Source organism: Mastacembelus armatus, chromosome 5 (assembly GCF_900324485.2).
Source record: "Mastacembelus armatus chromosome 5, fMasArm1.2, whole genome shotgun sequence".
Taxonomy (NCBI): Eukaryota; Metazoa; Chordata; class Actinopteri; order Synbranchiformes; family Mastacembelidae; genus Mastacembelus; species Mastacembelus armatus.
Genome location: NC_046637.1, coordinates 15,886,771 through 15,912,744, shown reverse-complemented (window position 1 = coordinate 15,912,744; position 25,974 = coordinate 15,886,771). Strand labels below are relative to the sequence as shown.

The window sequence follows — 25,974 nt, the reverse complement described above, 5'->3', positions numbered from 1 at the left end:
GACTTTAATCCATAGATATAATCCATCATAAATGTCAATATAATAATACAGACAGAACATAAAATGTTTTGGAGACTGAAAAAAGCTCATCAGCTTTATAAAAGTGCCCAGAATTCAAAGTACAGTCATGTCAGTCAAGTAGAATCATAAATACAATTAGTTAACAATTAAATCTATATTTAATTTATAATCTATATAACTATTGCAAGGAGAACATTTTGTATGATTTCAAAATGATGAATAAGTCATCTTTTATCTGTTTTAATGTGCTGTTCACTGCACAGACACAATAGTGTTATATGGTATGTGTCTGTTAATGGTATGTGGTTTCTGCAGCAGTGCACCACAACAGACATCATAATGCTGCACAACAGACATGTCAATGCCATCATAACAAGAAGGATGCCACTGACTGCAGCCAGCCAATCACATGACAGAACAGACTCCTGACTGGAGTGGCTGATCCTTCCGCTGGTTCATGGCATCCATGCTGTAACACACAATAATGAAAATGAGAGTGAGAGTGTCAATGGGATAAAACTGATAAATTTGCCATTTTGGTGCTGTAAGATCTTTAATCAATTAGTGACACTGTGGTTCAATTTATACCCACTGTAAAGGATGCCACACAATTCTGAATTTTCAACAGGTGTGGATTTGTCTTCAGCTTTTTTCTCTATTCCAGTGCATCCTGACAGCAATCATTTTGCTTTCACATTTGAAGCCTCATGCCCTGGATGTTGTGTTTTTCCCTTGACTTTCAAAACTCCCTGGTCCTGGATTAAAACTCCTGCAATCCAACTCTCCTGCCTCTTTGTGCTGTCTGCATTTTGGGTCCACACCTGTTATCTTCTCTATAGATGTGGTTGTAATGTACAGTTGGCATAGTTAAATATATACACTAATCATTTTATTGTGTTAAGTTTAATTATTTAAAGTACTGTAATCATTTCAGACTGTAATATGATTCGTTAAGATTTTCTACCCACAAAATCTGCGTTTTCACTCTGGTCACGTGACATGTATGCAAGAGTATAGCAATAGGCAAAGGAAGCAATAACTTGACATGCTACACTGTACCTTGACCTGTGATACAACAGCCTTGGGTCTGACAGACCCTCACACTATGGAAACTTTAGTGTCAAAGATGAACTGTATATCAGTTGTGTGGAACTATTTTGGCTTTAAAAAAAAGGAGATACTGCACAGCATCAGGTATTGTGCAGAACCTGCCTTGCTATTATTGCTATTGCTATTGTCCTCATTGGACAACACACTAGCACACACCAGTGTGTCCAAAAAACCAAACAGCACCTGACAGTGATCTCCAATGAACGCCATATGAACGTAATTCAAAACCGCATGTGAAAATTCCCCATGTTTACTACACTTTGAATTATCAAAATATTGAGTGGTAAAGCCAAAGTTTAGTTCTTTCTTTCTTCAATTTTCTGCAACTTTGCACTCGTGATTTTCTTTTGCTAACATTCGTTTTATTTCATTTCATTTCATTTCATCTCATTCACCACCTAATTTCATATACAGTGGATATAAAAAGTCTACACACCCCTGTTCAAATGCCAGATTTTCGTGATGTAAAAAAATGACAGCAAGATAAATAATTTCAAAACTTTTTCCACCTTTAATGTGACCTATAACCTGTACAATGTAATTCAAACAAACTGAAACCTTTAAAGGGGAAAAATATAAAATAAAAAACCTAAAATAACCTGGTTGCATAAATATGCACACCCTTAAACTAATACTTTGTTGCAGCACCTTTGGCTTTTATTACAGCACTCAGTCTTTTTGGGTAGGAGCCTATCAGCATGGCACATCTTGATGTGGCAATATTTGCTTACTCCTCTTGCAAAACCGCTCCAAATCTGACAGATTGCGAGGGCATCTCATGTGCACAGCCCTCTTCAGATCACCCCACAGATGTTCGATGGGATTCAGGTCTGGACTCTGGCTGGGCCATTCCAAAGCCTCAATCTTATTCCGGTGAAGCCATTCTTTTGTTGATTTAGACGTGTGCTTTGGATCATTGTCATGCTGAAAGATGAAGTTCCTCTTCATCTTAAGCTTTCTAACAGAAGGTCGAAGGTTTTGTGCCAACACTGAATGGTATTTGCATGATGTTGCCACCACCATGCTTCACTGTAGGTATGGTGTTATTTTGGTGATGTGCAGTGCTGTTTTTGCGCCAAATATACCTTTTGGAATTATGTCCAAAAAGTTCAACCTTGGTTTCATCAGACCATAACACATTTTCCCACATGCGTTTGGGAGAGTTCAGATGTCTTTTTGCAAAATTAAGCCGGGCTTGTTTTTCTTTGTAAGAAAAGGCTTCCGTCTTGCCACCCTACCCCATAGCCCAGACATATGAAGAAGATGGGAGATTGTTGTCACATGTACTACACAGCCAGTACTTGCCAGAAATTCCTGCAGCTCCTTCAGTGTTGCTGTCGGCCTCTTGGCAGCCTCTCTGACTAGTTTTCTTCTCGTCTTATCATCAACTTTGGACGGACGTCCTGTTCTTCGTAATGTCACTGTTGTGCCATATTTTCTCCACTTGATGATGACGGTCTTCACTGTGTTCCATGGAATATTTAATTCCTTGGAAATTCTTTTGTGGCCTTCACCTGACCGATATCTTTGAATAATGAGATCCCTCTGATGCTTTGGAAGCTCTCTGCGGACCATGGCTTGTGCTGGAAGACGTGGCTACAAAAATGTCAGAAAAAGCCTACTAGAACAGCTGAACTTTATTTGGGGTTGATCAGAGGCACTTTAATTGGTGACAGGTGTGTGCTGACTCCAGTTTAACATGAGTTTGAATGTAATTGGTTAAATCTGGACACAGCCACATCCCCAGTTATAAAAGGGTGTGCACACTTATGCAACCACATTATCTCAGTTGTTTATTTTTATTTCACCTTCCTAAAAGATTTCTGTTTGTTTTTCAATTACATTGTACAGGTTATAGGTCGCATGAAAGGTGGAAAAAGTTGTGAAATTATTTATCTTGATGTAATTTTTTTACATCACGAAAACCTGGCATTTGAACAGGGGTGTGTAGACTGTAGGCCTGGCCTAAGAACAGTTTGTTTTTAAAACTTGTGCTGTATTTTAATATATTTATTGCTAGTCTTTGGTAATTAAATACAAAAAATAAGGAACTTAAAAAATAATTGCATAATAAAACAATTGTAATATTATTATCATTACTATCTGGATGTCCTAATATCTTAATAAAAAGCCTCCAATTAATCCAGAATGCCGCAGCCAGAGTCCTGACAGGAACTAGCAAGAGAGATCATATTTCTCCTATATTGGCTTCTCTTCATTGGCTCCCTGTAAGATATAGAATAGAATTTAAAATTCTTCTTCTCACATACAAATCCCTTCATAATCAAGCTCCTTCATACCTTAAAGACCTCATAGTACCATATTATCCCAATAGACCACTTCGCTCTCAGAGTGCAGGCCTACTTGTGGTTCCCAGAGTTCTCAAAAGCAGAATGGGAGGCAGAGCCTTTAGCTATCAAGCTCCTCTCCTGTGGAACCAGCTCTCAGCCTGGGTTCAGGAGGCAGACACTCTCTGTACTTTTAAGGCTAGACTTAAAACCTTCCTCTTTGACAAAGCTTATAGTTAGGGCTGGCTTCAGGCAACCCTGAACCATCCCTTAGTTAGTTATGCTGCTGTAGGCCTAGACTGCCCGAGGACCATCGGTTCACTGAGCTCCCCTACCCTACCCTAACACCCCCCCCCCCCCCCCCCCCCCCTTCTCTCCCACCTCATGTATATTCCACCATTGAATGTTACTAACCTTGTGCTCTCTCTCTCCCCTAGTTTGTGCTCTCTCCCTCCCTCTCTCTCTCTCTCTCTCTCTCTGTACCTTCTGCAGGTGTCCCTGGTCCTGGAGCTGTTTATCGCTGATGTGCAGTTACTGGCCCCACCAACTTGCAGTGTCTATTTGTTGTTTATTGTTGCTGTTCTTTTCTCTCTGCTCTATCCACTCACCCCAACCGGTCGAGGCAGATGGCCGCCCAAACTGAGCCCAGTTCTGCTGGAGGTTTTTTTCTTCCGTTAAAGGGAGTTTTTTCCTCTCCACTGTCGCCAAGTGCTTGCTCATAAGGGAATTGTTGGGTTTTTAGTTTTAGTTTTTGTAAAGTGCCTTGAGATGATTTGTATTGTGATTTGGCGCTATACAAATAAAATTGAATTGAATTGAATTGAATTATTATTAAAAAAAATCATAATTAGTTTTTTTTAGTCCTAATGAGTCCCAGGAGCAGTTCTCACCTCTTAGATGGTCTGAAAGGTACATCACTCTCTGAATGAAAGTTGTGGACATTGCTTGACTCATCAACAGTGAAAGCCTGGCCTGGCTCACTGTGACTAGCTCTGAGAGGTGGACAGTGGACTCTGACCTCATCTTCACTGCAGGATAGATGATTGGCAGAATGAACGAGGTTCCCATTGGGATCGAAAGCATCACCCTCATTGTGGCGGGATCCCAGTGCCTTCAGATCCTTCTGGCTAGAGGATTGTACTATGATGCTGGGCATGGAGAGGGGAAAAGGAGAAGGCTCACTATGGGACAACTGTGGTTTCTTCATGTGATGGATAACTGAGGCTGCATTGAGGGCTTGCTGTTAAAAATACATACATAGAAGAATTACAATACAATACAACAAATACATAATATTCATGACTATATGTAGTCACCACAACTGTACTGTCTGCATTGTGCAGTCAGCAGCAGGTAGTCCACCTCACTGAACTGAGGGGGACTGCCCAGATTCACTATAGTAGAGGTTAAATACAAAATATGCTGTTTGTCAACCTGTCAAATTCTTAAAAATGGTTTAGGTGCACGAAAACTAGTCAGTCTCCCTCTCTCCCAGTTTCTTGTACAAATTCTAAGGCCTTTAAGTTAAAAACATAAGATTGGAAGTGCTATAAAATAACTGATTAACATATTGATACAGGACAAACTTTGTTGCTGGTAAGATGTTTTCATTAGAAAGTGAAATAAAGTTTTAGATCAACTGAGAACCACACAATTCAAATTTCCTAATACAAACTGAAAGTTTCCTAATACAAAATGAAAGTGAAAGAGTGCATGAGCCTGCAGCGCTTACCTTCCATTTAGATTTGGCAAAATTTCTGTCCATCTGTTCACTGACACACTGATAAATGTTTAGGTCTTTAGCTGTGTCTCCAGCAATCCTGCAATCAAGGCAACAAAATTAATAAAAATACATTAGGTGTAACTGTGTGTGTGTGTGCGCATGTGTGCATGACAAAGAAAAAGGACTAACCATGGGTGTCGAAGAGCCTGCTCAGTGGTGAAGCGTTTCGTGGCATTTTTTTCCATTAGATTCCTGATAAAACCTTTGGCTGTTAAGACATGGAACAGATAGATGTTAGCTTCCATTTAAAAATCAATATTCTGACTGGCTTCAAGCTTACAATAATACACATTAGGTCACCTCGGGTAATAATATATGGTATTTGTTCCAAATGTTATGAAACACAGAAACAAACACAGATGTGTTTTCATTTCTCTTAACACAGAAAACAACAACTGACATCAACTCAAAAATCAGAGGCTCCTATTAGCATCATGCAATGACTTTGGACAAACCTTTTGAAAGAATAACACTTCAAATTTCTTAATACAAACTGAAAGTTTCCTAATACAAAATGAAAGTGAAAGAGTACATGAGGGACAAAGGGACAAACGATCTGAAACATAGGGCAGTATTTTAGGGTTTCTCGAGTATATGCTGTCAAGGCATTGCACTTGAATCATTTTTACAACAGAGCATCATTCATCATTGTGAGATGACCAAAATGAACAAAATAAATCTAATCTATAAATACATACTTTATGTCAATTTTATTTTTTAACTTTTTAAAAATGAAGCTAAGGTGAAAACAGCTGAAATAGTGCATGGTAAAAGGTTAAAATGGCATTCGGGTTTTGGTTACTTTTTGGGGAAGTGAAGTTACAGTGGGTACGGAAAGTATTCAGACCCCTTTAAATTTTTCACTGTGTCATTGCAGCCATTTGCCAAAATCAAAAAAGTTAATTTTATTTCTCATTAATGTACACTCTGCACCCCATCTTGACAGAAAAACCAGAAATGTAGAAATTTTTGCAAATTTATTAAAAAAGAAAAACTGAAATATCACATGGTCATAAGTATTCAGACCCTGTGCTCAGTATTGAGTAGAAGCACCCTTTTGAGCTAGTACAGCCATGAGTCGTCTTGGGAATGATGCAACAAGTTTTTCACACCTGGATTTGGGGATCCTCTGCCATTCTTCCTTGCAGATCCTCTCCAGTTCTGTCAGGTTGGATGGTGAACGTTGGTGGACAGCCATTTTCAGGTCTCTCCAGAGATGCTCAATTGGGTTTAGGTCAGGGCTCTGGCTGGGCCAGTCAAGAACGGTCACAGTTGTTCCGAAGCCACTCCTTTGTTATTTTAGCTGTGTGCTTAGGGTCATTGTCCTGTTGAAAGGTGAACCTTCGGCCCAGTCTGAGGTCCTGAGCACTCTGGAAGAGGTTTTCTTCCAGGATATCGCTGTACTTGGCCGCATTCATCTTTCCTTCAGTTGCAACCAGTCGTCCTGTCCCTGCAGCTGAAAAACACCCCCACAACATGATGCTCCCACCACCATGTTTCACTGTAGGGATTGTATTGGGCAGGTGATGAGCAGTGCCTGGTTTTCTCCACACATACCGCTTAGAATTAATGCCAAAAAGTTCAATCTTGGTCTCATCAGACCAGAGAATCTTATTTCTCATAGTCTGGGAGTCCTTCATGTGGTTTTTGGCAAACTCTATGCGGGCTTTCATGTGTCTTGCACTGAGGAGAGGCTTCCGTCAGGCCACTCTGCCATAAAGCCCCGACTGGTGGAGGGCTGCAGTGATAGTTGACTTTGTGGAACTTTCTCCCATCTCCCTATTGCATCTCTGGAGCTCAGCCACAGTGATCTTTGGGTTCTTCTTTACCTCTCTCACCAAGGCTCTCCCACGATTGCTCAGTTTGGCTGGACGGCCAGGTCTAGGAAGAGTTCTGGTCGTCCCAAACTTTTTCCATTTGAGGATTATGGAGGCCACTGTGCTCTTAGGAACCTTGAGTGCTGCAGAAATTCTTTTGTAACACTGGCCAGATCTGTGCCTTGCCACAATTCTGTCTCTGAGCTCCTTGGGCAGTTCCTTTGACCTCATGATTCTCATTTACTCTGACATGCACTGTGAGCTGTAAGGTCTTATATAGACAGGTGTGTGCTTTTCCTAATCAAGTCCAATCAGTTTAATTAAACACAGCTGGACTCCAATGAAGGAGCAGAACCATCTCAAGGAGGATCAGAAGAAATGGACAACATGTGAGTTAAATATGAGTGTCACTGCAAAGGGTCTGAATACTTATGACCATGTGATATTTCAGTTTTTCTTTTTTAATAAATTTGCAAAATTTCTACATTTCTGTTTTTTTCTGTCAAGATGGGGTGCTGAGTGTACATTAATGAGAAATAAAATTAACTTTTTTGATTTTGGCAAATGGCTGCAATGACACAAAGAGTGAAAAATTTAAAGAGGTCTGAATACTTTCCGTACCCACTGTATGCTTAGCTATGTCAACCATAGTGATGGCCCTATTTGTGTCACAATTCATGAATCAGCTAAAGCTGGATTTACTGTAAATCTTTCAAAGTAAGTAACACACAAAGTGTTAAAACTAATCCTGTAAATAATGTAATGTTATTACATAAAATAATGTAATAACAAAGATGAGTACAGAGATCACAATTTTGAAAAATGTCATTAATACATAATTTTCCCCTCACTTTTCAAAAGCCCTTTTTGTTCCCCAACCAACCCTAATGCTATTTAATTAGTCAGTTTAATTTGTCACAAAAAAGAATTTGTACTATTTGTCTGCTGAGAGAGGAGTTGACAAAAATGCATTCACTAATTACATAGAAGGAGCAGAGAGTGACTTGTAGACTTTGTTGTGTGCTATTGTCTCTGTTGTTTTCATACCTGACTCAGAGATGTCATCCCAGAAGGGTGAATGAAAGGCATACTCAGCTTTCATGATCTTTGAGAACAGAAGAGTCTCATTCTCTTCAAAGAATGGAGGGTAACCGCAGAGCCTGGAACACACAGAACTAACTCAGTTATCCCTTTGAATCTTTATATAAAATATGCTATGCCATTGTTAGAACAGACATGTACTTACAGGACGTAACTGATAACTCCAATGGACCAGCAGTCCACTGCTTTGCTGTAGGGTTTTCCAGCCAAAACTTCAGGGGCTGTAGAGTGACACACAACAGTAAGTATCATTGCCAGTAGGTGTAGTCAGGAATTAAAAGGCCACTTTTCATGAGTTCCAGCTCCGGAAGTGTAATACCACAAAAATGTCAATTCAAACATCCATCCACCCATTACCTTTACCCTCTTTTCCTGTCACCGAGATCTACTGGGGCCTATCCCAACTCTCTTCAGGTGAAGAGTATGGGGTACACCCTGGACAGACAACCCTCGCAGGGTCACACATGTTGACACTCACTCCAATGGGCAATTTAGAATCACCAATCAACCTGGCATACATATTTTTGGATTGTGGGAGGAAACCAGAGTACCTGGAATCCCTTAAGAGCAAAACTACTTTTAAATACATATAATTTCTGTAATCACATTTGAATTGGGTGTAGCATGGTAGCTTGGTGGTTATCACTGTTGCCAGTGATACCACTGTTGAAATCTAGCAGGAGCATTTATGTGCGGAGTTTGTATGTTCTCCTCGTGCTTGCATGGGTTTACTCTGGGTACTCTGGGTTTCCTTCCACAGTCTAAAAACATGTATGTTAGGTTAAGTGTTTATTCTAAATCGCCCATAGGAGTGAGTGTCAACATGTGTGACCCTCCAATGAACTGGCGACCTGTCCAGGATGTATCCCTGCCTTTTGCCCGAAGAGAGCTGGGACAGGCTCCAGCAGATCCCCATGACCCTAGAAATAAGCAGGTATAAATAATGGATGAATATATATACAGCAAAATCATCAGTGTTAAATTAACGCTGACTGTACTGTTTATTTAACACTGGTGATTTTGCTGTGTAGGGATATAATATTTAATTCAATTCAATTCAATTCAATTTTATTTGTGTACCGCCAGAAATCACAATACAAATCATCTCAAGGCACTTTACAAAAACTAAAACTAAAAACCTCACAAATCCCTTATGAGCAAGCACTTGGCAACAGTGGAGAGGAAAAATTCCCTTTAACGGAAGAAAAAACCTCCAGCAGAACTGGGTTCAGTTTGGGCGGCCATCTGCCTCGACCTATTTAAGAGACTATCAGTAGTATAGTGCAGTCGTTAAAAGGAATTCCTACGTATTCAGATTGAAAATCATCCCACCCCCTACCTCTGAACAGTTTTGGGGAATTCATTCCAATTTACTGCGAGGGAAAAGTACTTTACTTGTATTTTACACATCCAAAGGATGAACACAAAAGATAGAATGTATGACAAAAACAGACACACAGCACAATATAAGCACATACTGCACAGCACAGTGCAACTCAATCTCTTGTGGTAAATCAATAAAAAATGTTTATATGTGAACAGTTTAAGTGTTAAATGCAATTGCCACAGCATGTATAGTAACTTCATTAAAGAATTGAGGCTGTTTTACTGCTGTATGTGCCTAACACATAATCTAGCATTCTGTCAGTAGAAATAGATTATCTTAGTAGTACTGACTCTATATCGATCACTGATCAGAGTATTTTGTCAGGAAAGTGCAGTGCTAATTAAGATAAGGATAAGATCAACTTTATTTATCCTTAGGTGAAAATGAAGGTAGTCTTGTAGTTAATTAGTAAATGAAGTAGTGAGCGTAGTCAAGTAGTAACAGTAGGTAAAGTACTGAGACATCTGCCATCGGCTAAGGTGTTGTAGAGCCTGATGGCAGTAGGGATGAAGGATCTCCTCTATTGTCCAGTACTGCAGTGCAGTGAGGCGAATCATCCCCTGCAGCCTCTTCTCTACTACATCAGGATGCCGTGAAGGGAATGATTAGTGTTTTCTCTACCCTTTTCTGTGTGCATCTCTCCACCACAGCCTCCAGTAAGTCCAGCGTTATTCCAGTCACTGAACCAGCTTTTTGCACCAGTTTGTCCAGCTGCCTTGCATCCTTCTGCTTTATGCTGCCTCCTCAGCAGACTGTAGCATAAAACAGCACACTTGCTGCCATATTTTGGTAAAACATGTGTAGTATTTTCCTGCAGATGTCTAAGGACCTAAGCCTCCTTAGGAGGAAATGGTGTCTCTGCCCTTTTTTATATAGAACGTCTGTGTTCAGTGACCAGTCCAACTTACTGTCCAGGTGAACACCTAGGTTTTTGTAGGCTGGTACCACTTCAATGTCTGCACCACAGATGTTGACTGGATAAGGAGGGGTTTAGACCTTCTTGATAATCCATCTTGAAATCATATCCTTGGTTTTAAAGGTATTCAGGAGGCAGTTTTGTGACTCCAGTCACTGAAGCATTTTATCAGGCCTCTCTACTCATCTTCCTGTCTACTCCTGATACATGCAACAACAGCAGTATGATCAGAATACTTCTGAAGTATACATGAAGACTGCTATGTACAGTGTGTACAGGAATTGAGCCAAAACAGTACCCTGTGGAGCCCCTGTACTGCTCAAAACTCTACCAGAGATGCAGTTCCCCAGCCTGATGAATGGTGGCCTTTTTGTCAAGTAATCTATGATCCAGGAAACAAAGGAGGGATCCATCCCCATACCTTTGAGTTTGTCTCTGAGGATGATTGGTTGAATGGTATTGAAAGAACTTGAAAAATCAAAGAACATAATCCTCACATAACTTGCAGGATCTTCCAGATAAGACAAAACACGTTGAAGCATGTAGAGGACAGCATCATCCACACCATCTGCAAGCAAGCTGCAGGTGATCTATTGAGTGTTTTTACCTGGAGTCTTAGTACACGAAGAATCAGCCTCTCCAGGACCTTCATAATATGTGATGTGAGAGCCACCAGCCTGTAGTCATTTTGTTCAGTTGGGCAGCACAGTCCTTAATTAAGTAGCCTTGGACAGACACCATCTGGGTCAGCTGCCTTACCAGTAGCATGGCACAGTCTAACTGCAGCCTCACCCTTGTTACTGTAAAGGATGGTGGAGCGTGCCCAGGTGAAGGAAGGGGCGTAGCTGCAATACACAGACTTAATAACAGGTCTACAGTCAGACCAGGTTGTGATCTGACCTGTCGAGTGGTGATAAGGCAGTAGAGGTATAGGCAGGTGTGAAGTGTGAGTCATATGGTTAAGAATGTTGATTTATAACTGACTTACTTTACTACCTGAATTTCCCTTCAGGAATGAATAGAGTTTATCTTATCTTATGTGCGGCACCAGATTCCTCCCCCTCCTCCGACAAGCAAAGTTCTGCTGTACTGAGAGTAGCAATTTTTTATTCACTGTAATTGTGCATTTGTTATATATATTCTTATCTAGTATGTTTATTCTGTACCCTATTTATTCAGTCATTCAGTAGGACCTCAACCTGCAGACTTTAAAAAAAGATAATTTTCATAAATATTCCATTAAAACCCCTCCCCCCTCAGACACACACAGACACACTGACTGACGCATTTTTTCCGTGAAAATTTTCAGCTTACTGAATGTAAATGACTTATATAGTTTCAGCTGCCCTGTTGCCATATCAACTATATACAAGTGGATCCTCAGACAACAGGATAGCCAGCATCTTGCCCATTCTTCTGGCAAGAAACCAAAACTACTGTACATTATGAATCCAGAAATTACTGATCTACATTAAGGCTGCAAAGCAGCATGTTATGGTTACATTTCAGACATCTATTATAAATCTATTGCACTAAATTGTTTTGCATTTTATCTCTGCTGGATTGCTCTTTCCTTAATTGCGCCTTTGTCTCGTACATTGTCATGTCTAATGTACTGTCTGCACTCGTCCACTTTCTTTAGATTAGGGCTCTTTGTAAATTATTAGCTAGTTTGTTAATTATTACATATGTGTAGTCCTATTGTTTCACTGTGTTTATGTAGCACTGTGGTTCCTGGGCGACCATTGTCTTGCTTCAATATGTACTGCCTTTACTGTGCATGGTTGAAATGATAAATAAAAGCTACTTGGCTTGACTTGACTTGAGATTGCAGAGTAACACTGCAAGACAACTGGTTGAGAACATCATGAACAGTGTGGGGTTTATATTTAAGGCATTGCCATGGCGTGTATACACTAGTAACTCACCAACATATCCTGGTGTACCACACGCTGTTGACATCACACCATGTTCCAATGTCTTTGACAGGCCAAAGTCACTAACCATGATTTTAGCATTCTCATCTGTGTTATAGTACAGCAGGTTCTCGGGCTGCTCAAAAACACAGAGAGAAAGGGAGAATGTTAAAAAGAGGTGAAGAGAAAAAAAAGTGTGTGCATATGTGTTTACAGATGACGTGCATAGAGTTGTCACCCAGCTTCGATAACTGTGAAATTAAAGAGGTTTGGAATCAGCAGGACATATCATAGAGTCAAACATCTGACCAATGAATGCAGAAAAATAAATATAGTCAAATACACAGAGGTTCTTGAAGAAAACCTGCTCAAGAGTGCAGAGAACTGAGACAGTGGTCTTGATTCACTTTCCAACACCACAATGTACTGAAGCAAACAGCCAAGATAACACAGATGTGTCTCCAGGACATGAATCTGACTTGAGCACTTTAGCCAAAAGCCAAGTCTTAAACCTCATGAAACATGTGCAAAGACCTGAAGATGGCAGTTTAACACACACAAAAAATGCCAAATGGGCTTCTACAATGTACTGAATCAAGCATCTAAATATTTCTGTCCCACGAGTTCCACCAAAAGTCCAGGGTGGGAGGGTGGGAACACAGTTTATGACCCCCAACAGGGCAGAGTTCTGGGTCGATCCGATGATCGACTCCTGGGGCACACAGAGTCTGAGGCCATTCTGGCGGACGGCCTCTCTGACAGGCGAGGATCCAGGACCGCTCCGGTGGACGGCCTCTCCGGCAGGCGAAGGTTCGGGGCCGTTCGGGAGGACGGCCTCTGAGACAGGTGAAGGTCCGGGGCCGCTCGGGAGGACGGCCTCGCAGGCAGGCGTGGGTCCGAAGCCGTTCGGGAGGACGGCCTCTGCGACCAGCGAGGGTCCGGGGAAGCTGCAGGCAAGGCGGCCCGGGAAGCTGCAGGCGAGATGGCTGCTGAGGAGACTGCCGCTGAGAGCGCTGAGACGGCCGGGGAAGCTGCCGCTGAGACGGCCGGGGAGGCAGCGGGCACAGCTGCTCGGGACCCTCAGGAGGAGGCTGCTGAAGCGGCTGGTCGGGGAACTCTGCTGGCTGCCGCGTCGGCGGTGGCTGGTCGGGGAACTCTGCTGGCTGCAGCGTTGGCGGCGTCTGGTCGGGGCACTCTGCTGGCTGCCACGGCGGCGGAGACGTCTCTGGAGACCGTGGTGGCTGCCGCTGCGGCTCTGGATAATCTGGATCGGGCTCCTGAGGAAGCTCTGGATCGGGCTCCTGAGGAAGCTCTGGCTCGGGCTGCTGAGGAAGCTCTGGCTCGGGCTGCTGCCTCTTCTGGGGAGCTGGTGACTGAGGGAGCTCCAGCGGGGACGGTGACTTCGGCGCACTGGAGATCTGGCTGGTCGGGTTGAGCTCCAGCGATGTCGGCCATGACACCACGCTGGGGTTCGGAGTTGTGCTCCAGCGGGGACAGCCTCGTTGGCACACTGGAGCTGGGAAAACAGGTGGAGACCTCAGCGGGGGTGGCGGCGTCAGCGCGCTGAGGCTGAGGGATCCAGGGCAGAACCTCGGCGGGGACAACATCGTCGGCGCACCGAGGCTCTGGAAGCTGGGCCGGGACCTCAGCGGGGACGTCATCGTCGGCGCACTGAGGGTCCGGAGGTGGAGAAGGGCCCTCAGTGGGGACATCATCGTCGGCATGCTGAGGGCGCGGGGGTGGAGACTTGGCTGGGCAGGGCTCCAGTGTTGTCGGCCGCGTCGGCACGCTGGAGGTCGGGCAGACAGGGCTGGGCTCCAGCGAAGATGGCCACACCGGAGCTCACGGGACTAGGCTGGGAAGGTGCCTCAGCAGGGACGTGAACGCCGGCACACTGAGAGCGCAGGAACCTGAAGGAATCCTCAGCAAGGACGCTGTCGTCGGCACACTGAGGGTGCAGGATCCTGGTTGGAACCCCCGCGGGGACGCTCTCGTCGGCACATCGGGGTTCGGGTTGCTGCGGCAGCGGCGAGGTGGTGGCTGGGAACTCCAGCGACGGACGGCGGCTGGGCTCGGACTGCCGAGCTGGTGATTCCGCCGCCCTGCTCCGACGCCGTCGCTGTCGGCGATCCCGTCGAGCGGCGCGGGGGGACTCGAGCTGGGCAGCAGCGAGGAGGGACTCGGGCTGGGGATCAAGGGCTGGTTGCGGGAGAACCATTGTCAGAGGCTGGGACTCTGGGGACTGGGACGCTGGGAGCTGGGACGCCGGGGCGAGGGAAGGAGCCGAGGTGGTGGGAGGCCGAAACTCCGGTGGAGGCGACTGAAGAACCGCGAGGCACCTGCTCTTGACGCCTTGGAAGGGGAGTTGCTGCTCTCTGCCTTCCTCCAGAAGAGCGTGGAGGGAGGAGAAGAGCCGGAACGCTGTCTTCACGCTCTTCTTGGAGGTGCCGGGCGGCGTCTGCTGCAGTCCCCGCAGCTGTTGGCCACACACAATTAGTCCCAGCGTGTAATCTGGGGCGAAACCCAGACACATCCGGAGCACGGCAACACTGTCCTTTAAAGACGGCTCCGGGAACAAATTCTCGGCCGGGGGGGGCATCCACAGTAGCGAGACAGTAACTACTTCCACTGAATCCAACTAATGCTTCAGCCATAAGCCCAGAAACCAAGGAGGTATAAATAGGGGGAACACAAAGGCAAACAGGTGAACGGGATAAACAATAAACCACAGGTGAAACTAATGAACACAAACTATGAACATAAAGCTGCCAGAGACCAAAACAGGGGAAACAGGAAGGTCTCGCAAAATAAGAGTCCTCTGGCAGGAAGTTCCCAGAGAGACTCATGACAATTTCTTTACATCATTTGATTGCAAAACAAATTGCAAAAGATTTCTAAAAAAAATTTTTTTTCATTATGGTTAGAAAAGTTTATCCATATTAACATTAAACCCAAACAAAATTAAATCTGCGATAAATTGTTTCTTAAGAATAGAGTATATGTACTTCATTTGCTTAAACATTTATTAACATTGCTTTTTAAAACTATTGCATTCCAGTGTAATATGTAAAAATGTATTTTGGTCAGTCCATTAACTAGATTTCCATTTTTTCTGAGTGAAACTACTTTTGATATGAATTTGTGTGCATGTCTCTTACCTTCAGGTCCCTGTGTACGATGCTGTTTTCATGCAGGTAGCGGACGGCCTGCAGCACCTGTTTAATCACTGTGCTGGCATCCTTCTCAGTGTAAATCCCTTTGTCTAAAATGCGATCGAATAACTCCCCACCAGACACCCTGTACATGCACATACACAGAAGAAATCAGCAATTTTGTCTTTCTAGGAATCTTGATGAACCCCTGAACCCGTTTGACCTGCCACTTGGACTCTTGCAAGTTTAGCAGATATAAATGCTTGTGTTTAATATTATATTATATATTAATAGTATATTTCGAACTCTTCGGATGAAATGGTGCAACCACAAAAACATGGATTCAATTGAATTTTAATTAAATATTTTTGTATAGCACCAAATCAAAATAAATATCATCTTGATGCACTTCACATAGAAACCAACAAGTCCCTTATGACCAAGCAGTTGGCAACAGTGGAGAGTAAAAACTCCCTTGGGTGGCCATCTGCCTCAGCCGGTTGGGGTGAGGGGATGGAACTTTGGGATTGAATATTTCACTCAATTTAAACATTATACAGCTGCAAAAAGAGCTGTGTCAGTGTTGAGTATGCAAGTTTATGGTATCAAACAGATGCACATATACAGCTATATGTGAGTCTGTGAGAGTAGCTTTTTAGTGATCTTTAACACTTTTGAAGGTAGATTTAATGGAAACACACACTCAAACATAAATATAAAACCCATACCACATAGTTGTGTTGTGTATTGTTACTATGCACTCAATATGAAAACCAAGATATCAATTTGCATAAAAATCTGAGTCTACTTACAGTTGCATGACCAGGTAATAGTGTGTTTGACTCTCATAGAAATCTTCCAGTCCCACCACATTTTCATGTTTTATCCTGAAAGAGTTACAAATTTACTGCTGTCCTCAATGACAAATGTTACATATACAGATTAATAGGTATTCATAGAAAAATGTAAGAAGGCACTACACACATAATTCAGTATATTTAACTTGCTTGGACTCTCTAATTAGCAGGTTCAAGATGCTGCAGAATAAAAATGAAGTCATGGTGAGCATTGCTGTTTGAAGTGCAAGCTTGAAATGCTATGCTAGTTTTTTTTTTTTTATGTTTTTTTTTTTTTAAAACCAAGCAAAACAGATACGATCGTTTACATTTGTTATAATATCACCCATAGCATATATATGTATAATGGAAGTGAGTTTTACCTTCTCATTACATTGATTTCATTTTCCAGGTTGCTATGAGCAAGGTGCTTTTTCTCCAGACATTTCAGGGCATACAGTTTCCCTGTTTTCTTTTCTTTCACCATGAAAACTTCTGAAAAAGACCCCCTGCACCAAAATAAAGACAAACAGACAGAAATTCAAGAGATATCAATCTGTGAAAATTATATGACATGTGTCCAGCATGATGGAAAATTATCCATAAATACTTCTCAGTAACCAATCATTTACTGCTGTGTTTGTATTTCTTAGATTTTTATTTCAGTTGTATGTTTGCAATAAAGAAACCATTAATTCAAATACTCACAGCAAATACCTCCAACATGAACAATTTATACACAGATAGGAACAAGCCATAGAAACTTCATAAGTGTGTCTGCAATATTGAATGTGCTTTGCGTCAATATGTGTGTGTGTCATTAATCAAGTAGAACCGTGGAAAATGTGCAAATGGGACAGATTTAGTGACATCTAGTGGTAAGACCTTGTCATGCACTGTGCTCTGACTTCCGCTTAACCCTTGTGCACTGTTCAAAAACACTACCCTTTCGTTATGTTTGGGATGAAAATATCCACTAAAATAAACTGCTGTAAAAATATATCAGATAAATATTTTTTCCAACTTTTTTGTTAAATCTGTTAATCAAATTCAGTTCTGATCAAAACTACTAGGTGTTTAAAGAATTCCAGGATTTTAACACTTTAAATGACAATTTCATAAGTGATGTCATGGATTTGGGGGAAAAAACACATAAAATGACTTGTTTTCAATATAAAAGTGTTTGTGGCCTGGATATTTTTTTTTACCTTTTACACAAAGATTAGTAACACTGATTTTGATGCATTATTAGTTTTTGCGCAGCATCAGATTTAAGATTTTTCTAACTAATGTTCAGGGATGTTTTTTCACTGACATTATAACATTTTTGGACTGCCCAGCCATGATACTATATAATCATGCATTCTTGATGGTTGGTGGTTTACCCTGTTGGGAAGAGGTAAAATTTGTGATTTTTACTGTTGACAACCAAGTGGCCCCATAAACCATTTACACAGGCCTGTGCATAGAAAGCACAGAAAGTTTCTGGCTTTTATATGGAGTTTTATATGGACTATAGAAACATATTATAGTGTGTGTGTGTGTGTATATGCGTTTGTGTGTATGCTCAGTCTGTCCAGCAGAACTTGCAGGATAGGACCTCCTGCTCTTTGCAAGTGTGTCTCCCACAACAGATGAAAGTGTTGGCTGTTCTATTTTTTTGTCCTTTGCACAACATGCATGTTCCCCTCTTTACTCCTGAGCTGCTGGTGTCTGCTGGTATCTTCTGGTGTCTGTGGCTCTGTGTCTGGAGGCACAGCTGCAGAAGACTGCATCCCTCTCACCAGTGCAGCAGCAACTAATGCGTGAGTGAGGTGCTCAACAATATTGATGCAGAGAGCAGAAAATTTCCCAGTTCTTCTAGGAAAAGCTATGCAGATATGCCCACCAAATTAAAACTATCATCTGTAGCCACTAATTGGTCCTCCTGCAGCTGTAGGTGCCAACAACCTACAAAGACCTATTTTTCCTGATCGTCCCGACCAAGGCAACTTTCTTCTGCAGAAGCTCCTGAGCAAGTGAGTAGGAGGTAAAAGTTGGGACAGTGAGGCCCCTGAAGTCCTTCTGTCATCTCCATGACAGAAGGCTTTCCTGGCCCACCTCTGCAGCATCACCAGTTTTTTCCAAGTAAATGTCACACCACAACTGGTGACCTGTCCAGGGTGTACCCCTTTTGGCCTTTCATCCATTGTGACATCTTTGCTGAGGTTGAATAGAAGTGGAAGGCAATGCGTCCACATTTCCCACAAATAGGGCAAGCTCTCTATGATAAGCTGGTCTCTGCAGCTTGTTATCAAAGCGAATAGATATGCTGATTTTATGAAATCTTGAGCAGGACATGGTGGTTCTGAAAATCATGACCACTGCGATCATTCCACAGGCAGCATATGGACTCCCTTCTAGACCTGTAGTGGAGATCTGTGGAGTCCACCTCAGACCAGTTTCTTCCTCACTATTCGGCGCCTATGAAGGTTGGCCATGCTGACAATGAGGTCAATCATCTCCGTTAACAGACTGAATGCAGAATCCACATTCACAATGGCGTAATGCATCAGCTTCAAAGTCTGCCAGGCTGAAAAAAGGGAGTTGTCTCTGTGTTGGTGGGAAACCACACTTCGCCATTTTTCCCAGTCCACCCAGATCCAGGATCCTCTGAATCCTCCCTGCTTTCAGTGGAAAAAGCTGGAGAAGACGATGAGGGTGCCATAAAAAATCAGGGCTCTTCTGAGTCAGTGGTGTCAGAGGGAGAAAACAATATATTCTGCTGCAAGCTTGCTGGAGAGCTCAGGCTGCATAATCATTTCCAAAACTTTGGTACTCATGGGGCATGCTGCAATGACCTTCTCCCCATCAAAAGGCAGCAGGTGCATAAATACCTTGCTTTGTTTTTGTTTACTGAGTGTAGACTCTGTGTTCTCTCAAAGCTGAGGTACATATTATCATTTTCTCAGACACCTCAGGGTCAACACACAACGGTCTCTCTCTCACACACACATACACACATATACTATAACATGCAATATGCTGATATAGTCCATAAATATATATATATATATATATATATATATATATATATATATATCACTTTTATATTGAAAATAAGTTTTGACCCAACAGTACATGAGGGTTAAACTGTTTCACTGGTATTGGTGCAGTCCTTTTTGAACCTAAATTTTCATACTAAAGTGAATATGATCCTGTTTATGAACAATAAAATAATTTTATCAACTTTCAGGACATTACTGTAGCCTTTCAATTAGTCTTTTATTAGTCTTTAGTGGTGATTTTGACTGTTCAGTGAACATGCTGATTCACAGCTGTTTCAAACTTGAAATAAGACCATATTATTGAAAGAAATAAATTATCACATATCACACAACACAGCCATGGAATTATTAAAAATGACAAAATATTCTGCTTGTTTACTTGATTCAGTAAAAACTGAATGCACCTTTACCTTCACCTTCAACATTTAACACATTTGCAAAGTAACGTAAAATGTTTGCACATATTTCTGTCCCATGTTTGCACATACATACATGCCTGCCCATGCCACCTTCCTTCAAACACTTACAGTACACTCATATTCCAATATAGTCAGCTAGACTCTTAATCCTATAATAAAGTAGTGCTAGGATGTTCCCGCGCTACTGCTCTGACGTCAGTGGTCAGGAGCCTCAGACACACACACAGAAGGCTAACTCACAGCCAGCCCAAGAAGTGAGTGCTTTAATCAGCTTTGAGAGTATAGGACAGCTCTAGGAATCAACACCTTCAGTTAACTTAATAACCACTTTTTACAGGTGCTGACCAGTGACATGAAGCCAACCTGACCTCAAAAAATTTCTTGAAACAGTAATGCTAAAATTAAATGACCATAGTAGTCCTTTGCAAGTTTTGGTACAGCAGTACAAAAGCCTGAGTCATGCATGTCAGTATTAGTTTGCACCAAATATTTAGGTCTTATGTAGTTATTTATTCACTATTCCTTGACTACATATCATTATTTTATTAATAATTTAGTTAATTTTACACCATATTGAATTTATTCAAAATGTATGTAAAGTTGCATGTTTTAAGTCATAAACATCAATAAATGTGCAAAGTTTTGCCATGATTGAAATTGTTAATCTAGTGTTAATCAGTTTCAGTTTCTTGTTAAACTGTTAATCATTTCCACGGGCATTTCAGCTGTTTATCATGATTAGTACATTGACTTTAACATGTAACATTGGTACAGTGCCAATTTAAAGAAAATACAGTCATTCATAATATCTAAACTTGTGTATTATACGGGCAGAAGTATAAAAACTGCTGTTTGGAGCTATAACAAAATCAGGTAGTACATCAAGGTCAATATAATTTTGTGTTGACAAGTTCATTTAACTGCAAATTTGTGATCATGATGACTCATTGTTTAGGCATACTATCTTCCCGCAGATTATCATTGTAAAGTCATTCACTGGCAGGGTCAGATGGAGTAGCTTAATGACAGACAGTGTAACAGGCCGCATTGATAAAACTAGCTCACAGGGAGGTGATGCCTGGTCCTGGTCACTGGTAAGTTAGATAGCAGTTCATCCTTGTAGTCTAGTCCCAGGGTTCTAAACCTATTCAACATAATTTACTATTACACAATAGTGGCACACCCTGCAATCTTTTAATGTAATGGTTAAATTGGGATAGGGCTTGCAAACTGAGGTAGTCACTGCACCTCACTGCACCAATCCAATCACACCTGACCAAATGAGATTCTTTGCAGATGTGTTTATCAGCTATGGAACATATTTGCCCTAAAGACACACCGATGTTCTTCATAATACTATTCTTTGCAGTGTTTCTAAAACTCTCTTTCTAGATAACGGTCAGTGACATGATGCCTAGATTTTTACTTCCATAAGCAACTGATTTTCTATTTTTGAAGAAAAACAGCTTAATATTGTTTTAAAAAGGTTCATTTCCCATCATTTTCATGATCCCTGTTCGTAATTTTATGAAAAACACAAAATTGGCAGAATATTGTAGGACTAAAGTGGTAAAATGTCATTTGATAAAACTGTCCTCACTTAAAGTTAATGAAGACAACTGCTGGTAAAATAAAACATTAAAAATCATTTAGTTTTCTCTTTGGACTCAAGACTCAACATAAGCCTGTAAAAGTATTTGCATAATAGACGTTTTAAAAACATTTTTAGTATCTAATGAACATTGTTCCGCAGAGATCTATTTCCTTAAATGTCATTTGGCAAAACAAAGATAAGAGGAAAGTTAATTTCATGTGTCACAGAGAGACTTCAAAAACACTTTTTTGAAGTTTGACCGAATGACACCCAAATCTGTGACAGACGTTACCACACTTGGAAAATACGAAATTAACTTAAATTGAAGAGAAATTTTAAACTTCCCTCCAACTTCATTGATCTTCACGGGTCTTCTGAGTGATGTCATCACGTCACTTAACTAAACCCATGAGCTTATAGCTCAAAATGGCCTCTTATCTTTGTTTTGAAAAATGACATTGAAGGAAATATATCTTTGCAGAACAATGTTCATTAGATACTAAAAATGTTTTTAAAAGGTCTATCATGAAAATACTTTTACAGGCTTATCTCAAGATTTAAAAAATATGCCAAAGAGAAAACTGAATGACTTTTAATAATTTTTATCATTTCACCAGCAGTTGCCTTCATTAACTTTAAGTGAGGACTGTTTTACTTAAGAATTGAATCTAAAATGCTAAAACTTAGAAGTATTATCATTTTGTTTGTAAGATGGAGGACATTATAAAATTGTTAGAAAATGTTATAAAGTGAATGAAAGGATGACACTTTTGTATCTTTTGTGTTGTTCAGAATTATATTAATTCAATATCAGATTTATTGTATTTATGTTATCAATAGATTTATTTAGTGCATATTGCAATTGCACTATGTCATTTGGTAAAACAAAATGTGTCAAACATTGAAATTTGTGGGAAATGTATAAAATATTGCATTAATTGACATAAATGATGAAAATAAAGATGGAAACTTAACACATTACGAAGTTTTATATGATTTCAAAGCATTTTTACCTCTCGTGGAAAAATTTTGGAACGAATGTTGACAGATGACGTTGATTAACCTTAAAAGCCAAAATATTCAATATTTGTAGTTTAAGTATGTGGCTACAAATTACTTGCAAATCAACAATTGCATTTGGCATTATTTACAATTGTATAATTGGGCATATGAATAATAGCTGTTTTGCCAAATGACATTTTCAAGAAGTGAATAACATATTTTTATAAGGCGCACATACTGAAATGAAAAATATACATGTGGATGTACACAGGAAATGATGAAACTGACTCGCTGTTTCATTTTTACTTTTTTGCCATTTTGAAATTCTAAAATGTCACTGACCCATAACTAAAAACCTGCATGTTGAAATCAGTACTTATTATTCTTTGGTGCTTGTATGCAGGACTTAGTGTCTTTTCTTCAAGTACACACATAGCAGTCACATTCTTTTTCTCTTGGCTGTCTTTGTTTTCAGTAGAAGTACTTACGACCCCATTTTTCCTTTAAAGTCAAACACATCCTTAATGTTACTGGTGCTTTTTTTCCAGCTGCAAATGATCTCCTTCCGCCCCATCTTGGCTCTGACGTTGCCGTAGACTCCTGAAGCATAAACAACATAAATTATTACATTCCTTATAAGTTAAAAAGCACCAAGACATGCAGCTTGCAAGATAGTACCCATCTATTGCAGAGGGAAATCTGTAAATGCTTGGATGTTTATGGGTTGAATTTCTCCTGTGTTTAGCTAAAAGGTAAATGAAACGACAGCAATTTCCTGAAAGTGATTAACAAAGTATTTCTGATTCTGGTTCTGGAAAACCCTACTGTATCATCTGAACATGCATAATCCAAAATCCACAACCTTCTGGGTGCCATGATCTCTTAAACCGTCACTACACCTTCCCTTGGATCCTGGTTACATAAACAGTTACGAGTCCATGTGCAAACCTAAGGTCAGTTCTCCCTTGGTAAAGCCTATTTGTATCCATCAGTTACACAAGACTGGAAAAGCAGGGGATTAGACAGGTAAATAGCAATAGTTAGCTAATCTTCCCTCCCCGGCCTCCTTCGCGCCATCATTCCCATCCTTTGCAGTCCTCTCTGACAGGCCAAAAACTGGATCGTTTTATAATCCTGGCTTTGAAAGGCTGGTGAACTCTGCCTTTCAAAAATATATTTTTTTAAATCCGCCAACATTTCTATAGTACATCCTAGGAATAGTTACATTTTTGAGATTACATTCTGATTAAAGTGCAAGAACAGAATATATGTATTGTTGTATTCTATCTGTTAGATACTACATGAAAGATTGTATACGTCTGTTTTATCTAAAAGAAGTACAGACATAAAATAGCACAGTACTGTTTTATTCATGCTCTTGTTACTGAGGAAGAGAAAACCTCAAATCAGTCGTCAGTTTGTCCAGTCCTAAATGTTATGTATGTTATTCATGCCTATAACCGTAAGAAAAACTTTAACACGAGGCAATTTGTATATCTGAAATTAGACAGGCTTGTATTTTAATTAGATGGTTAAACGTTCTTCAGTTCGGGATAGGCCTATTAGCATAATGCATATATCAAAACAAAGACGACTTAATGCTAGTCCATACTGCTTAAACATGGCATCTTATTCTAGTACTAAAACTGTAAGGATGCATCTATAAGGTTGTTTTGTTTTACCTGAGGAGCGGTGTTGCGGTGGTTGAGCGGCTGCGGATGTTGCTGACCGTTTCAGTTAAGCTGCCGCGCTTCACGAGCAGGGGGCGGAGCCTCATCTGCAAGGCGTTCAGATTCTGAAACGCTGAAGTGGTTCTTTACTGATTTTAACCCTTTGAGAGACACCAGACATTTTTGTGCACAAGCTCAGAACTAATGTACCTAAAATAAAAACATGTTACTCTTCTTCAGCCTTTTTGGTGAACAAAATGTCAAAATGTGTAAAGGAGACAATGAACCATAGTTAGAGTGGCCACTGACACTAGGCAAATGAATGTTTTATTTCGCCTCACTTATAGTTTTATGGCATACCAAAAAGAAAATAGGACTTGTAATAACCTGCTGTTTGGACAACACTTTGGAGTCACAAATCTGAATCAAACATGTCAAAGATGTTCATAAAGCAACATGAGCTTTCTTAATTGTTTACAAGAACAAGCATCATCAATATTGTACTACCAAGTCCAAAGTGTCCAATGGGTGGGACAGTTTCTTTTAAAGATTTAGCATAACTAACATAACTTATTTTCTACCTGTGTGATCACACTGTGAAGACAGGGTTATATATACCATATTCACAACAATTCCCATCTTCATTGATTATTTGATGAGGCCTTGAAATTCACCATTTTGTCAATATCATTTTTAAAATTTATATTAGCTATGGCTTGAACTTCAATGAATTAAAACCTGTGGACACACAATTTAAGTTGTACTCCAAGTAATTATTATTTTCCATCTATGCATTATCTATACCTGCTTATTCCTAATTAGGGTCACAGGAATCTGCTGGAGACTATCACAGTTCTCTTTGAGTGAAAGGCAGGGGTATACCCTGGACAGGTCACCAGTCCATCACAGGCCCACATAGAGACGAACAACCACACACACACACACACACACACACACACGCACTCCTATGGATAATTTAGAGTTACCAGTCAACCTGACATACATGTTTTTGGACTGTGGGAGGAAACCATTGTAATCATGGGTTGCGAACTCAGGTCCTTCTTGCTGTGAGGCAACAGTGCTAACCACTGATCCACCCTGATTATTTTCCTTAATGATTAATTTATCAATCTGCATAGGCTCCTGCCCACCTGTGATACTACTACAGAAAATGCAGCACGCGGAGACTCACTCTGGTCTATCATAGAAAAGTATAAGGCCTAAAGCTCCAGAATGCTGGTATGCTCACTTGCTCTACTGCTACAAGAGATCCTATATGTAGATGCAGGTGTGGGTTATCTGAATCTGGAAACAGTGTCTGTAATGAACTCTGAATTGAGCTCTGTCTGGTTTTCAACTAAAAAGAGGAATCACTAGCATTCCAGGTTGTACACAAATGTCTGATTATTGTTAATGCTTAATTTGTTTTAGTATGTGCATCAATCTAACAATAATTTATTGTGACAAATCTCTACAGAGGAAAAGTGACAAAATAATTTGTGACTGCAATCAGCCTTTCATTTGAAGTAAACAAACACTAAAAACAGTAGTAGTGTGTCTCTTCTGATTGTCACCGTGTTACGAGGCCAAAGAAGGTGAGGACCTGGACCCAAGTGCAGACAGTTCAGTTCAGTTCTTTATTTTATCCAAACACAGGAGAAACTAAACTGCTTCCAGTAAACTCAAGTAGGAAACAAAAACACATGCTCCCGCAAACATTAAGAATTAAACAATAATCCAGCCAAGAATAAAGAAACGGGATTGATATATACAGAAGAGGAACAAAGGACCAATTAAACACAGGTGTAGTTAATCAAAGAATTAAAAAGTAAAACATGACCAGGCAAGGGAGGAACAAGAAAACCAAAAAAAGTCCCACAGTGGAAGCAGAAAAACTCAGTCCATGACACACCGC

At 40.7% G+C, this 25,974-nt stretch overlaps 1 protein-coding gene across 1 annotated transcript; it reads right to left on the bottom strand.

The window, feature by feature from the left end:
• Positions 1–426: 426 nt before the first annotated feature.
• On the bottom strand, positions 427–24,126 carry camk1ga (calcium/calmodulin-dependent protein kinase IGa). Its single transcript, XM_026307129.1, has 12 exons — positions 24,072–24,126; positions 22,878–22,989; positions 16,711–16,836; positions 16,304–16,378; positions 15,498–15,636; positions 12,352–12,475; positions 8,266–8,341; positions 8,067–8,179; positions 5,332–5,410; positions 5,152–5,239; positions 4,310–4,659; positions 427–490 (listed from the first exon to the last, which is right to left on the bottom strand). The coding sequence occupies exons 2-12, from the start codon at positions 22,961–22,963 to the stop codon at positions 427–429; spliced, it is 1,320 nt and encodes a 439-aa protein (XP_026162914.1). The 5' UTR covers positions 22,964–22,989; positions 24,072–24,126.
• Between the last annotated feature and the right edge of the window lie 1,848 nt (positions 24,127–25,974).